This window comes from Solanum tuberosum, unplaced genomic scaffold, assembly GCF_000226075.1.
Source record: "Solanum tuberosum cultivar DM 1-3 516 R44 unplaced genomic scaffold, SolTub_3.0 scf00148, whole genome shotgun sequence".
NCBI classification, from domain to species: Eukaryota; Viridiplantae; Streptophyta; class Magnoliopsida; order Solanales; family Solanaceae; genus Solanum; species Solanum tuberosum.
In genome coordinates, this window is record NW_006239071.1 from 1,308,471 (window position 1) to 1,323,728 (window position 15,258).

General features: G+C 33.3%; 2 protein-coding genes across 2 annotated transcripts in view; both read left to right on the forward strand.

The window, feature by feature from the left end:
- The window catches only part of LOC102597105 (condensin complex subunit 3), a 9,216-nt gene extending 623 nt beyond the window's left edge, over positions 1–8,593 (forward strand). Inside the window, exons 2-13 of the mRNA XM_006352383.2 lie at positions 47–82; positions 1,593–1,796; positions 2,060–2,205; positions 3,634–3,902; positions 4,229–4,317; positions 5,425–5,572; positions 5,674–6,113; positions 6,320–6,834; positions 6,909–6,969; positions 7,067–7,339; positions 7,474–7,729; positions 7,984–8,593. Coding sequence (XP_006352445.1) covers positions 47–82; positions 1,593–1,796; positions 2,060–2,205; positions 3,634–3,902; positions 4,229–4,317; positions 5,425–5,572; positions 5,674–6,113; positions 6,320–6,834; positions 6,909–6,969; positions 7,067–7,339; positions 7,474–7,729; positions 7,984–8,318 — 2,772 coding nt within the window. The 3' untranslated portion in view covers positions 8,319–8,593. The remainder of the gene's footprint in view (positions 1–46; positions 83–1,592; positions 1,797–2,059; positions 2,206–3,633; positions 3,903–4,228; positions 4,318–5,424; positions 5,573–5,673; positions 6,114–6,319; positions 6,835–6,908; positions 6,970–7,066; positions 7,340–7,473; positions 7,730–7,983) is intronic.
- Positions 8,594–13,173: 4,580 nt separating this feature from the next.
- LOC102597431 (uncharacterized) lies at positions 13,174–15,150 on the forward strand. Its single transcript, XM_006352384.2, has 2 exons — positions 13,174–14,696; positions 15,017–15,150. Exons 1-2 carry the CDS (start codon positions 13,502–13,504, stop codon positions 15,049–15,051), a joined length of 1,230 nt encoding a protein of 409 aa, XP_006352446.1. The 5' UTR covers positions 13,174–13,501; the 3' UTR covers positions 15,052–15,150.
- The last annotated feature ends 108 nt before the right edge of the window (positions 15,151–15,258 follow it).

A 15,258-nucleotide genomic window follows, 5' to 3' on the forward strand; every position in this document is an offset into this window, starting at 1 on the left:
GATTTTTGTGAATTTTTTGCTTGTGGCAGCTGTAGCAGCCAATAAGACTGCTAGGATTAGGGCTTGCCAGATAATTTCTGAGGTATGTACGGTTAAAAGTTCTAAAATATGTGAAAAAAGTGTACTTTATGCATTTTTGTGCGCCTATTTTGCATACATGTTTGAACTAAGCATTGGATAGGGAAGTTTTCGAACTCTAGGTTTCAAATACTTGACAATTGTCAATTTGCTGAGTAGAGAGCGCGAGAGCAGGAAGATTCTATTTTGTTTTGAATTCTGATAAGTAAATAGTGTTGTGATGCAAGGTAGTTCCTTAAAGCACATTAATATGAACCAAGAAGAGATCTCCTTGAGCATATTGCTTCTTTTGGCTACTGTTTTACACACTTCCTATAGTGTACAACAACAATTACCCATTGAATCCCCCAAGTGGGGTCCGGGAGGGTAGGATGTACCCGGACCTTACCCCTGTCATGGGGTAGAGAGAATAATTAGAAGCACGATTATAAGAAAGTAAGACAGCCAAAAGAAGAAGATGAGTAGAGTACAAAGCAAATACGTCCTATATGGTATCTGACGGGAGTGATGAATGTATTAAAAAGTGCAGCTTTGCCCACACCTCAAATCTGAAAATCTGAACTTTTACCTGCTATAGATATTAGGAAACTTCTTTTTAGCGTTTATGACACTTACTGCACTTGCACTCGAAGCCAACTTTCGTATTTCACTATATTGTTGTCATCAATTTGAGTTTTTGGGAGACATTCATGTTATAAAGAGAGGAATAACGTGCTCTAAAGCTTATTTATTCTTGTGTAGAGGAAGAACCTCAGACTAACTTGACTCTGTTGTTATTAGTTTATAACTAGAAACAATCACATCTCAGAGAGGGTGTAAGTAGCAAACATAGTGATAAAATGAGAGACACCATGATGGTTATAAAATGCTTAAAAGGGACTAGGTAGACTTAAAAACACTAGTAAAGAAATAGTTGAAAATGATTTATGTTCTCTTGGATTGGTTAAATTTATGTAAGATTAGAAAAAAAGTTAAAGATCCATATTGGTAATACCAGTTAATTGAGGTTTTGATTTAGTTGTACTACACTTACATTAAGTTTGATATTTGCTAGGATTCCATTTCCTTGGTTAGAAATCGTATTTGTGTTAGGTCATGTATGAGAGATAGAATCTCTAGCTACAAAGAACTCTTAATTTGTTTTTAAATATAATTATTACTATTGTAATGAAATTGCCCGAAAAGAGTGAATTCCTTTTAAATGATTCATACAGCTGACCCCAACTAGCTTGTAACTGGGTATAGTTGATTGAATTCAAATTTTCTCATACTAAATGATCTATGTAATATCACTATATGTTTTCTCTTGTTTAGAGTTTAATCCAAAGAGTAAGTAATTTCCCTTCTCTCTTTCAAAATTTGGTTACTTTTGATCTTAGGAGTTTCTCTTTCTTATGAAAGTATATGAGCTTATACTTTCTTCTGTTTTTGTCCAACTTTAACTTGATCAGTTGTAGAATAATTGATATCTTCTTGTAAGTAGTAATCTCCTTAAGGATTTTCTTTTCTTCTAGATCATAATACGATTGCCAGATGACACAGAAGTCAGCTCTGATCTTTGGGATGAAGTTTTAGAGTGCATGAAATTGCGTGTTGGTGATAAGGTTGCTGCTGTTCGTACTTTTTCTGTGAGGGCGCTTTCACGGTTCGTGAATGACACAGAAAATGTTGATATTTTAGAACTATTTCTGGAGACACTTCCTCTTGAACAAAATGTGGTGAGTCTTTTTATCTCTATGTGTAAGCAATGTATTCTCCTTTGATGAAAATGACGCATCATACTTCAATAAGTATCACTCAAAACTATCATTATGTAACATTGCAACTCATTTTGTCTATACATTACCTAATACTAGTGAAGAATCTACAGTATCTGGCCATCCATGCATATTTTACTTCGTCAATTGAAACTTCCTGATAGGTCTTAATGTAACTACATCCAAATGAATTGATGAATTCCTCTATGTTGCATTTTTTGCAGGATGTCCGTAGAACAATTGTCTTATGCCTTCCTCCATCTCATGCATCTTCTGCAGCAATAATTGAGTGTACCCTGGATGTGAGTGAATCAGTACGCAAAGCAGCTTATTGCGTCATTGCTAGTAAATTTCCCCTGCAGAGCCTTAGGTAACTTTAAGCCATTGCTTATATGCATCATCTTTGACTTCCCCTTGCTTCGTCTTGGGATGATATTCATTCTTTTCTTGGGGATCACTGAGAAATGTGTATTCTCCATTACTTTGTGCAGCTTTCATCTATCATCAAAATTCCTGCAAAGAATATACTTCGTGTCTGTGGTTATGTGTACACAGAGAATTTTTATTGGTGTCAGTCAAACTGATTTCTCTCCCTGATATTCTCCTGTTGCTGACTTCAATTAACTTCTCGCATTTTGTCCTAAAATAAACAAGAAGCCTCATCTATATCCAACTATCCAAGTATCTCATGTGGTCATGCCCTTGTTTGCTTCTCGGTCAATATCAAGAGAATTCTATAACATATCCCTTTTTTTAGAGTAGTCTGTTAATATTACCAGATTCGTCTCCTACTTTTACATCAGTAGAAACTGTTGCTGGGACATTATAATATGAGAGGGTTTCTGACAAGCATACAAGTAGCTCCAAACACAAAATTCGTGATGGCCACTTATTTTACCTGGACAAATGTTCCGCTGAGAATCTTTTGTAATCCTGATATCTTGTTAAATTCCATTCACATGTTAGTGCATTAACTCTGAAAGTATTGTAGCTTAGATTTGCATAACTTAATTCAGAACCAAAAGGGACACATGCCTCTTTGATTTTTTTTTGTTGTGCTGTGACCATAAGCCAGATGTTTTATCAGTCAGTGAAGCCTTGTTATCAGAATACATAGTTAGTTGGAAAATGGTACCATATGCATGTTGATTCAAATGTGTACCCCTCATATCTGGTATACTTTAGAAAATCTAACTTCATACACATGCTTGAGAGTCGTGTTTTCTGATTTATAACCATTAGGCTGCCTAAGGTTTTGAATCTTTGGTGCTTTGAATCTCTCTCTCCCTCCCTCTCCTTCTGTGTGCGTGATACATATGCACATGCGCGTGCACACACACAGTGTCTTCTGTCTTTTTCTTCTTTCTGCTTGACAGTATATATTCGAAATCACATGCATAGTGCTGTGTAGATATTTACAGTTGCTTTAGCCTTTAGGTTGGAAGAGTTAGGACCTTTCACTGTTTTTATTTTTATGTTAGGACCTTTCACTATTTTTATTTTTATGTTAAGTCCTATTACTATTCAACTAAGTATAACATGTAGCACAATTTGAATGTTAACACTGAAGTATGTTACCATAGAATGTTTTAAATTATAAATACATATGTGCTTGTGTATTTATGAAATTCAACTTCATTTAGATTCATATGATGGATTCATTGTGTAAGGTTGATCATACAATTGGCTAGATGTATGCAGCTGTGTTAAAAAGATGCTCTAATTATTTCTACTCATTTTAGTAGGTTCCAATTCATAGGGTATCTTATGACATGTTAGTGTTTTCTACATATTGCAGCATCAAGCTCAGAACACTTATTTTGGAGAGGGGGCTTGCTGATCGTGCTTCATCTGTTGTAAGGGAGTGCTTTATTATGCTGAAAGATGAGTGGCTCACCAAGTGTTGCAATGGGGACCCACTAGAACTACTTAAATATCTTGATGTGGAAACATATGAATCAGTTGGAGAGTCTGCAATGGACAGTCTATTAAAAGCAGGATTGATTAAGTTACAAGATGGTCAAAGTATGAGGCAGTTTCTTAGATCAAATAATGACGCTGTCGAAGGTTGATCTTAGAAATTTAAACTATTTGATGGCTACTTCTTTTGCTTTCTCAGAATGGCTTGGTATGCATATTGGTTCATAATGCAAGATATTGGTTTTGGTTTTTAATAAGAAACTATGTTTAAATGTAGTTCTTGATCTAAGTTCTGTGAAATCGAAGATTAGAATGACAAATTGCTTACTTAGTTTAACTTTAGGTTATGTATATTGCTAGAGATATTCATTTTTTTTTGTTTTATTCTTCATAAAATTGATTGTTTCATCAACCCTGGAGCAATTAATGCACACAGTTCTAAGATTTAGTTGCATATTCTCTCCGCATACCAGGTCAATGCAATCTTAGCATCCAACTCATGGAAGCAGAAGTTGCTTTCTTCTGGAGAGCTGTCTGCAGACACTTGCAAATGGAGGCACAAGTGGGTATTTATTATTTGTTTATCAGGTCTCATGTTATGTCTTCAACTGTCTTGATGTAACATCTTGCTGCTTAAAACTCCTTAAAACATAGGAAGTTATTTGTTCTGTAGTTCCAACATTTACCTTCTCTATAATGTTTCAAGAGCCTGACTGGAAGATTAAAATCATAAATAAATGAACAACCTAACTTGTTTAACCATAATTATATGAGCGTAAACGGACATCATTCAACAAAAAATGTGGCTTATCACAAATTGATGACATCAGTTGAATAGATTAGATGTAAATTCTTATGTGTTTTGTGCTTTCCAAAGTGGTTTGCTTGGATTGCATGATACGGATAGGGAATGAAGTTATATATATATATATATATATATTTCTTGATTGGGGTAGAGCATAATGTGATATGTGCACACTTAATTTCAAAATTCATAGATCCAGCTTATAGAGCCTTGGTTTGCTCTGCTAAATTTTGGGATTTAATCAGTTCAAATCTATGTTGATTACCTGCATGATAACAGGCTAGTGATATAACTGTTGTGTATTATTTGTGAAGCATATGCATTATGCTATATAATGTACTACATGCTGTCCTGATTAGTTCATTTCTTATGATAACTCAGATTATCAGTTCTGTATTTGACTTCTATTTTTTGTGAAAGAAGAACATGTAATTGGTACTCTGAATAAGGACGAATTGGTCATTCTTGCTCTGATAAGTTCTTTTGCTACTATCTAAGTCTATTAAGGTCATTTATGTCCTCAGCTTGAATTATGTGAATGTTAATGATGAAGGTCCAAAGTAAAGATGCAGGTTACTTCTGAATTTTCCTGTAGAAGTATGTAGCAACACATTTGAGCATAGGCTTGAGTATTCTGTTTAACTGAAGAGGCAGACCTAGTTGTCGTTTACTGCTATTGGTCGTATGAAGTTTCTGGGTAATTAGGGTCACAGATAGCAGGTTTAATTCTGGGTTTGTTGCTATTAACCTATCTTACACACGCAAAAGATATGCTACTGTATATGAGCTTTTTATTTGGATGATGCGTAGTGCCAATGTTTTCTTATTATCATCTTGTTAATATTCAATATGATTACCAAACAGGCAAAGGGCTCTGAAGCTGCTACAACAATGGGCACAGAATCTGCTGTATATGCAGCAGAAGCATCAGATAAAAATGATCTTCTTGACAGAGTTCTTCCTGCTTCTATTGGTGATTATGTTGAATTGATTAAAGCTCACACAATTGCTGGTGAGGAACTTGTTTGTAGTTCTTAAATTTTTTAGATCTCTGTCCTCTGTTATCTTTTCCTTCCATTTTGTGCTATCAATGATAGTACTTGATTATTGCAGGAATCAATTACCGATTTGCCTCTCGTCAGCTGCTATTGCTTGGTGCGATGCTTGATTTTTCTGACATTACCAACAGAAGGGTTGCGAATGGATTTCTGCAGGAGTTACTTCACATACCTCTTGATCATGAATTAGATGAGCATGACAATGAGGTTGTCATAGGAGATGGTATCAATCTTGGTGGTGATAAAGATTGGGCTGCTGCTGTGGCAGAGTTGACAAGAAGAGTCCATTCAGCTCCAGGAGAATTCGAAGAAGTAGTTTTACTAGTAGTGGAGGAACTTGCTAGACCTTGCAGAGAGAGGACTGCGGATTTCATGCAGTGGCTGCACTGTCTTGCTGTGATTAGCCTTCTCTTAGAACATGCTCAGTCTTTTCGCTGGATGCATGGGAAAGCAATAGAACCAACTGAAGTTTTGCATTCTGTATTGCTTCCTGGGGTCTGTATCTTTGAAAAGTTACCTTTTCTAATCTTTCTTTTCGCCTCAGCTATTTTGTCTGCTAGCTCCTCATTTTCTTCCATCTTTCACTTGCATTCTGGTAATGAGATGGATGAATTGCCATAACCTTGCAGTTTCATGTTGCTTGTTCCTCCGTTATCTCCTAAACAGAATTCTGAGATATTTTGTGTTGTTGTGAAATGCAGGCAAAACATGTCCACTTTGATGTTCAGAGGGCTGCTATTAGGTGCCTTGGTCTCTTTGGATTGTTAGAAAGGAGACCTAGTGAAGATTTAGTAAAGCAACTAAGATCTTCTTTTGTTAAGGGCCCTTCTTCAATTACTGTTATGGCTTCTAAGGCATTGATTGATCTTGGACTGTGGCATGCTCCTAATATAGTTGATAAAGCAATGAACCAGGATCTCTCATCACAACTCCAAGATCATAAAATAAATTTATCTGATATTAAGTTCAGTATTGGAAGTGAGGATTTGGAGATAGAATTACTTGACCTGTTATATGCTGGACTGGAGAAGCACAATTCAGGTGATTCTGATGACGGTGATGAACATGAGACAGTTCAAACAGTTCTTGGTGAGGGATTTGCTAAGATTCTTCTGCTAAGTAAGAAGTTTCCAAGCATACCTACATTGTCAAATCCTCTGCTATTAGCTAAGCTCATAAACTTGTATTTCTGTAGTGAGAATAAGCAACTTGAGAGGTAAATCTCTTTGCTGTTCACTTTATTTTGTATTCATCTTCTGAAAATCCATCTGATAATAGCTTACCTCACAGGTTAAAGCAGTGCCTTTCTGTATTCTTTGAGCATTATCCATCCCTCTCGTTAAATCACAAGGTTTGTAGAATTTCAAATTTGTGCATGCAAAATATACGAGAATTGGATAGATCTGTTTTTTTATGTTATTAAATAAAACTTCTGATTTGCAATGCAGAAATGTTTATCCAAGGTTTTCATGCCGGTTATGCGTTCTTTGTGGCCAGGCATCAATGGCAATGCCACAGGATCTTCATTCATGGTCTCTAACATGCGAAAGCGTGCTACCCAAGCATCACGTTTTATGGTGCAGATGATGCAGGCTCCCTTGTATTATGAGGAAACTGCACCAGCCAACGAAAATGATAATGAAAACCACAATGATTCTGCTGAACCTTCTTCTGTGTACGAGAGTGGGGAAGAAGGGCTTGCGATCCGTATTGCTGCCGAGGTATTTATTCACAGCTTCCTCTTCAGCGCCCTCATCCTACTTAGTTTAACAAACATATCTGTGTACTATTACGGTTTTACCAGTGTTCCTGTTCTGTTCAATGCAATGAATATTTTTTTGGGTCGTCTTTCAAGGTGGCCAGCTTCCATCCAAAGAAGACAGCTTCAGAGAAAGCATACGTTTCTGCACTGTGCAAGACACTATTCTTGCTTCACTTTAGACCGACAGAACAAGAGGCTGTTAAGTTAATGAGGCAACTGTTGAATCGTGTTACCTTACTAGCTGAAAAAGAGCTTCTTAAGGAGTTGAAACAGATGGCTGAGAGACTAAGGGGTTTAGACAAATCTCCCGACCTGAAGCTATCATCTGATGAAGTTCAACGTATTTTAGGTAACTACTTTTCGTTTAGTGGCTTTGATACATCAATTACTATGTCATTTTTCTTCATCAGCTCTTGATGATGCTTCCATCGAGTCATACTCATTATTATTGCAAGTTTTACTCTGAGCTCATATAAGCTAATTCCTTTGTTGATATTTTGTTAAATGGATTTATTCCCTCGGATGCTTTTCATAGTCAGTTGAATCTCTTAGATATACATTTGCTTATGTTAATTTCATTAACGTGTTTTTATCACGTCTCAGGAAAGTTGGATCTTGATATTACACTAGACGAGGATGAGTCGATGGAAGTACTGCCAACACCAGCACCAAAATCAACTAGAGCAACTCGTACAAGGAGACGAGCTAAGGAAGTAGAAGAATCTTCATCAGATGAAGAACTCTTGCAATCTGTTGTTCCAACTCATCCTATTGTAACGAGTACTCGGTCACAGAGGGCTAGCAAGACTGCAGCATTGTCAAAGATGACTGTCAAAAGCACTATAAAAATCGACGAATATGATGATGAGGAAGATGAAGAAGAGGATGCAGATTCTCAGTCTGAAGTTACATCTGATGATGATGATTCTGATGTATAGGTATGTTAAAACACATTTCCTCCAGTATCCCTCACTTACATATTTGGTTGACTACTCTTAATATTATGAGATTTATTGGCGGTTCAGCTTGTGTGCATCTCGTACAATAAGTAGAAAACTGAAATTATTGTAACTAAACAATTACTCTATCTGATTTTAAAGTTAGTACAATTGATAAAGTTATAATTTGTACTATGTGTAGAGTAGAGAGAGTCGAACAATTTAATTTCTAATGTGAAATGAAAAATCAAGTCCCTGATTTCCTTTTGATAAAATGTTGTAGAAAAATGATTCTACTATAATAGAATACTTTAATTTGAATTTGAATTCACATTATTGATAAAATGTTTTGCTTCTCCTATTTTATATAGATACATTTTTTTAAATTTTAAAAAAGGTTAACGTTCTACTGACGTCATGTCAAAAAGAAATATCAGTTGGGCAGTAAGGTAATTACATTAGGTGGGATTTAGAATAAATGCATAGAAATGGTACATTAGTAATGTAATTAATCTAGAAGATTACTATTATAATTTTTATTTATTACTGTAATCTCTCAAAGTCTATATTATAAAATAAAGGTAAAATGACTACTTTATTCACTCAATTATTCAATGGAAAACTTTGGTGTATCTTTCCGCTGTTCTATTTTCCTTATTGCTTATATTTGTGGTACGTATCATCTATTGCTATATGTTTTTCAAAATTAATATTTCTTCGTTTCGTTTCTAGCTTTTGTATCAAATTTAAAGGAGATGAAATGGTAACTTAGTAGTAGATGGCAATAATTAAATGAAGTAGTGATGGAGTGATAAGTACTCCTTCATTTTTAATCAAAGGTCTCGAATTTGAATTTCTCTAGATACAGAATTGCCTTTGTTAGAGAACGCTTTACCTCATAATTTGGGACTTCCTGGGCGCGAATACGAATTTAATTAAATTCCTTGACAAAAGTTAAATTATTTTGCCAACCAATGTAGAACACCCTTTGTGAATTATGTTCCTTGTGTGAAAGAATCACCACCTTGCAAAAATATTTTGCCAAAATCGATTTAAAGAGGAGTTTCTTTTTTCAAGTTGTAAAGACAATAAATCCATGAGAAGTACTTGTACGTGTCATTGGGATTACAAATATCCTGATCGTTAGAGTTTATATCATTTTTAGTCTGTTCTAAAAAAAAGTAAAAAAATAAATGAGAAAATAATGTTTTCAATCTATTTTTTTTATATTTGTAATCATGCTACTAAATAACGTCTCCCTATTTTTCAAAACTTATGATTGTCATGACTCATAAGCAACAATAAATATAAAATAACATAAATCTAACTAATTTTACTTTGGTTGGTTTATCATTTTAGAAATTAAGATATAGTTGAGTATATATATATTTTTTTATTTTGTCCTTAGTAATAACTACTTTTGAAAGTAATAAACATATACTCTCGTCTCTCTATAGTTCAACATATTATTAGGATGCGACAGATCCCTTACTAAAGATATTTAAGTACATAAGTTAAAAAGGATAATTTCTTAATTTAATCTTAATAAAATACTTTATAACCATAAAAATCGATATAACTTATTTTTGAGTCTAGACCAAAGTTTCCTCTTAAACTTTATCTCCGATTTAACACCTTCACACGAAAAAAATATTCCACATACAACCTCTTCCCCATGAACCTAAAAACAAGGCATTAACTAAAGCACGCATCCCAATGTCAACCCTACGGGAAACCAAACTTCCCATATGTAGTACATATATAAAAATTAGAGAAATGAACCTTTTTTTTTATTTGTCATATTATTCTCTCCTGTTCCTAATTACTTGTATATATTTTTTTTTAGTCGTCCCTAGTTACTTGTCCATCATTTTGACAAGTCAAGAAAGGACGACTTTCTTTTTACCTATTATATCCTCAATTAATTATTTTAAAAAATGTAGAACTTCTTGAAAAGCTTAAGTTTTTAATGCATCTACTTTATAATTAATAGGGGTAAAATGATAAACTTACTATGTCAATAATTATTTTCTTAATAAGTATGTCAATTCAAAAGCGGACAAGTAATTAGAGACAAATGAAATATTTGACATGCTTATTTAAAAGATTCACATTATTATTTCACCACACTGTTTCTATTAATTGATTTGTAATATAAATTTTAGAAATAACTACTTAATTAATATTAATAATAAAATATAATTTTTTTTAATAAGTGAAAAACAAAATTTTATAATAATAGACAAATAAAAGTGAATGAATGAGAAAGTTCCAAGAAAAAGATAAAAACCATTACAAGTAGTACATGTGCAATTAATTGAGTAGATTGTTGGGAAGCTCAAATTTCAATGTAAAATTGACCAATTAAATATCACAAAAAAAGTCTTAAAATTAGTTTTTTTTTCTTAATAAAAATCAAACCTAGGTGACCGACATTGCACCTTGATTCTCTAAATCTAAATTTAATAAATTAATTAAATTAGTAAGAGACAAGATTTCTATTTTAACACCGACCATGCATATTTCATGATCGATCTATAAAAATAAATGGGATAAAATTTATCCGTATTCAATATTTACATTAATGTATTAATTGTATTAGTTCATTAGATTCAGGCACAATTAAGTTGTGTCGCATTTAGGATTTGAACTTGAGATTCCTAATTAAGGAAAAAACAACCCTATTTGCTGTACCACATTTTTTGGTGGTTAAAAGTTTAAAGTGTTTTATATGTAATTTCAAATCTCCGTCCTAACTTTAAATACATAGTATATCTTTTAACAATTCACACATTTTATGTAACTACCAAATTAAAAAATTCTCTAAAAAGTCAATGGTGGTTTTGAGTTTGAAAAGATATAAAATTTTGTGAGCTTGCCAATTTTAATATTTATACCTAATTTGCTGTTCCATTAATTTAGAAATTTTCTGAAATTGTGGGCGGAAATTAATGCGTTCATTTGGATGATTTCAATTTCGAAAAAAAGGTACAAATTCAATGATATGAAAGACACAACTACTTTCCTCCTTCTCAAATTATTTTTATCGTAATTTTTAAAATTAGTTATCTCAAATTATTTAGTATTATTATTTAAAAAAAAAAAAGAATTTCCTCTCATCATTTTACCTTTAATAATAATAATTGTTGAAGATTACTAACACTTAAATAATATTGGCCATTGGGTAATAGACACATAAATAAAGTAAATATTCAATGAAAATGATTATATATTACTCTACAATAATAATAACAACATAATCTCAGAAAGTGAAATTTGGAAAAAATAGAGTGTATGCAAATCTTACCCTACCTCAAAGATAGAGAATTTTTTTTCTGATAGACCCTCGGCTAAAAAGAATAATCCAAAGTAATTCAGGAAGAAAATAAACATAAATGAAAGCATCACAAACATACAGAATACTAACTACAACAAAATATACGATAGTTAAAGTATAAGAAACATCAAAGAGATTATATATTATAATAAAAATAAGGATAAGATAACTATAAAATTCTAATCAATATTTTTTTTAAAAAAATGTGTAAAAACACACAACAAATAATTTAAGACGGATGAAGTATTTGCAATTAAATGTGTTTCTCAAAGGCAGGCTAATTTTGTCCAAACATGGAAGACTTGGTATCTTTTGTAAGTCAACGACGGTCCATATTTTAATTGAACAAAAAATTATTTTGTCTTTCATCGACATATTTATTATTGATGATAATGTTATATATTTGATTTATATATCGAGTTGATATGGATTCTCGTTAGGTAAAATATATTAAAATAAAATTATCTTGATTAAGACTTTATTTTTTTTCGTCATCTGAATCTTGAACTTTAGATATTAATCTTACCATTCTGAAACGCTTGATAGATAATATATACATGCATAAATAAGAAAATCAAATCATCATCTTATTAATGGACAGTGTATGCTTATACTTTTACTTAATCATATATTATTCAAATTATCTTGTTTTTTATTTGTTTAGTACTTGCATATTGAAAACTTAGGTGGATTTGAAAAATAAAAGAAAAAGAACATTTTCTATACTAATATTATTCATTTAGTCATTTTCATCAAAGTTTTGGAATTTTCCTAGGAGACACTTGAACTAGAAGTGGACCAATCCTTCCATGATTTCACATGTATTTAATTAGCACTAATAATTCAACATTTTTCTTTAAATGTTTTTTTTTTTTGTTTTTTTAGGCTTATTTTGAAGCTTGATTAATTTTGAGTGACATAGAAAAAATCATTTCATTAATCAAGTGTCTTTTACTAAAAGATGTTTCATTTTCAGGATTCATATATAAAAATATTAATTGATAATAAAAGAATACTTATGATTTTATCACAATCATCTATTATAACCTTGAAATAATTAATCTATTTTTGTTCTATAGTGCTTTGTAGTGTAGTCACATAATTACAACATTTTAGTTCTCAAAAAAATAATATGAGTAGATAAGAATTGGTTTAAAGTGTTAATTTTTAAAGAATGCATCAAGGACAATTTGGTTTGGAGTATTCTAATTTTTCTTTATCATTTTGTGAAGATCTTTTGTTTTTTAAAATATGATATTTGATATCTGTATTGAAATTTAATTACTTTGGATTCGAGCCATGTAAAACTTCATTCGGAGGGAAGCGCTTTCTATCAAGGATTTTTCCATATATAGCGGCTGCGGGTTTTCCTTGTCATAAAAAAAAATTCAAACTCAAGATCTTTGATTAAAAGGAAAGCAGCCTCATCCACTGCACTAGATCCGTTGATGATATCGTTTATGAAGACTTGGTCACACTTCATCTAGAAATATTTTTCTTGTAATAGTAAGTTATTGAAGCTAGTTAGTTAAGATGACACTTAAATGTTAATTAGTTGTTAGCTGTAGTTAGTGGAAGTAGAAAGTTGGTTAGACTAGTAACTAACTATAATGCTAAAGTGTCCAGCTGTGATGATCAGTTAAATCACACTATAAATACTTGTATGTGCCTTTATAGTTTTAGTTTGATATGAAATAAATTTCTCTCTTCTATCTTCTCTCAAAATGCTTCCGCCATTAATGTAGCTTGAGCTTACAAGCTAAGTATGAAATCTAACATGGTATCAGAGCAGTGTTGACTGGAATTACACGCTCAAACAAATAGATTCTTCAATTGCGAATAAGAAATGGCTGGAAACTTAGAAACAGAACCAGCTGAAGATCGACAGACTCAGGTAATTACTGAAAAAATCAATAACACACATCCATTGTTTGTTCACCCGTCAGATACTCCAGGATCGGTGTTGATTCCCACAAAATTGACTGGATCTGAAAATTACGGGTTATGGAGACGATCTATGACGATAGCCTTGCAAGCAAAAAGGAAATTGGGATTTGTTAACGGGACCTGTAGGAAGGAGCAATTCGGTACTGATCTACATGAAGATTGGGAGACTTGTAATGCGATTGTTTTATCCTGGATTATGAACACAGTTTCTATGCATCTTCTCAGTGGGATTGTGTATTCGTCAAATGCACATCTGGTATGGGAGGATCTGAAGGAGAGGTTCGATAAAGTCAATAGAATTCGAATTTTTCAGTTACATCGAGAGATCGCGATGATATCGCAAGGAACTGATTCTATAGCTACGTATTTTACAAGGCTAAGAGAACTTTGGGCTGAATATGATGATTTGGTTCCCACACCTAGGTGTGATTGCGTGAAATCTAGGGATTACATTGAACACCTTCAGGGCCAGAGATTACTGCAATTTCTTAGTGGTTTGAATGATTCTTATGAGCAAGTACGCAGGCAATTATTGCTCAAAACTATTGAACCATCACTAAATCAAGCGTATGCCATGATTAGTGAGGATGAGAGTCAAAGATCATGTCCTTTTCCAGCTATTGGAGGAAAGAGTGAACATCTTGCCATGCAAATCAATAGAGGACAACCATATAGGGGTAAAAAGCCCTTTGTCAAGTGCGATCATTGTGGACGAGGAGGACATGTAAAAGGAGACTGCTACTGGTTGGTTGGTCGTCCAGAGGAGCAAAAGGGGACTCCTGATGATGACTCTAGGAAAAGGAACTATGCAGCAAACAATAACAAAAAGCCATACAACTCGCAATTTCAGAGACAAAAGAACTTTAATGCAAATAATGTTGTAAGTGATGATAGGAGACACTATGCAACTGAAAATGAAGGGAGTTGCTCAATGAAGAATGGAGCTGGTGATCAGGTTTTCACAGATGAACAGTACAAACAATTGCAGCAGCTATATGGGAGAAATGCTCCTTTGTTTTCAGATGAACAATACAGACAAATTCAGGAGATGATGAATGATAAGAAGGAACACACAAATCAGCACAATCTGGCAGGTACTGTTACATCTCTATTATCTGCATTCTCTTCAAAGGAATGGATCATAGATTCTGGTGCCACTCATCACATTGCATCTAATCTGGACATGTTAAAGGATTCCGTGGAGATTAATTGTTCTAGTAATCAACAGGTTCACTTGCCAAATGGTGAAAAATCTAAAATCACTCATACAGGAATTGCTGAGTTCCTAGAAGGGCTGCGAGTTGACAATGTTTTATGTGTTTCGGACTTCAAATACAACTTGATATCAGTTTCCAAACTAACCAAGAGCCTATCCTGCTCTGTCACTTTCTTTCCTGACTTTTGTATATTTCAGGATCTTTACAATGGCAAGGTGAGGGGGATTGGTAAAGAGGAAGGAAGCTTGTACATTGTCAAGTCTCATGATATGTGCTCAACCAATAGTACTAAATTGTCTTCAGATAAGGCAAAAGATACTGAACTTTGGCACCAAAGACTAGGTCACCCATCTTTACAAGTCATGCAGAAACTTGGGTTGACTCAGAAAATAAATTCCACAGCAGATTGTCCAATATGTCCATTGGCTAAGCAGAGTAG

Bases quoted from the DNA above. Each gene is read 5' to 3' on its own strand.
- LOC102597431 (XM_006352384.2), top strand. From the start codon at position 13,502: ATGGCTGGAAACTTAGAAACAGAACCAGCTGAAGATCGACAGACTCAG. The intron at 14,697-15,016 runs GTACTGTTACAT...TGTATATTTCAG, and splicing joins AAATCAGCACAATCTGGCAG to GATCTTTACAATGGCAAGGT.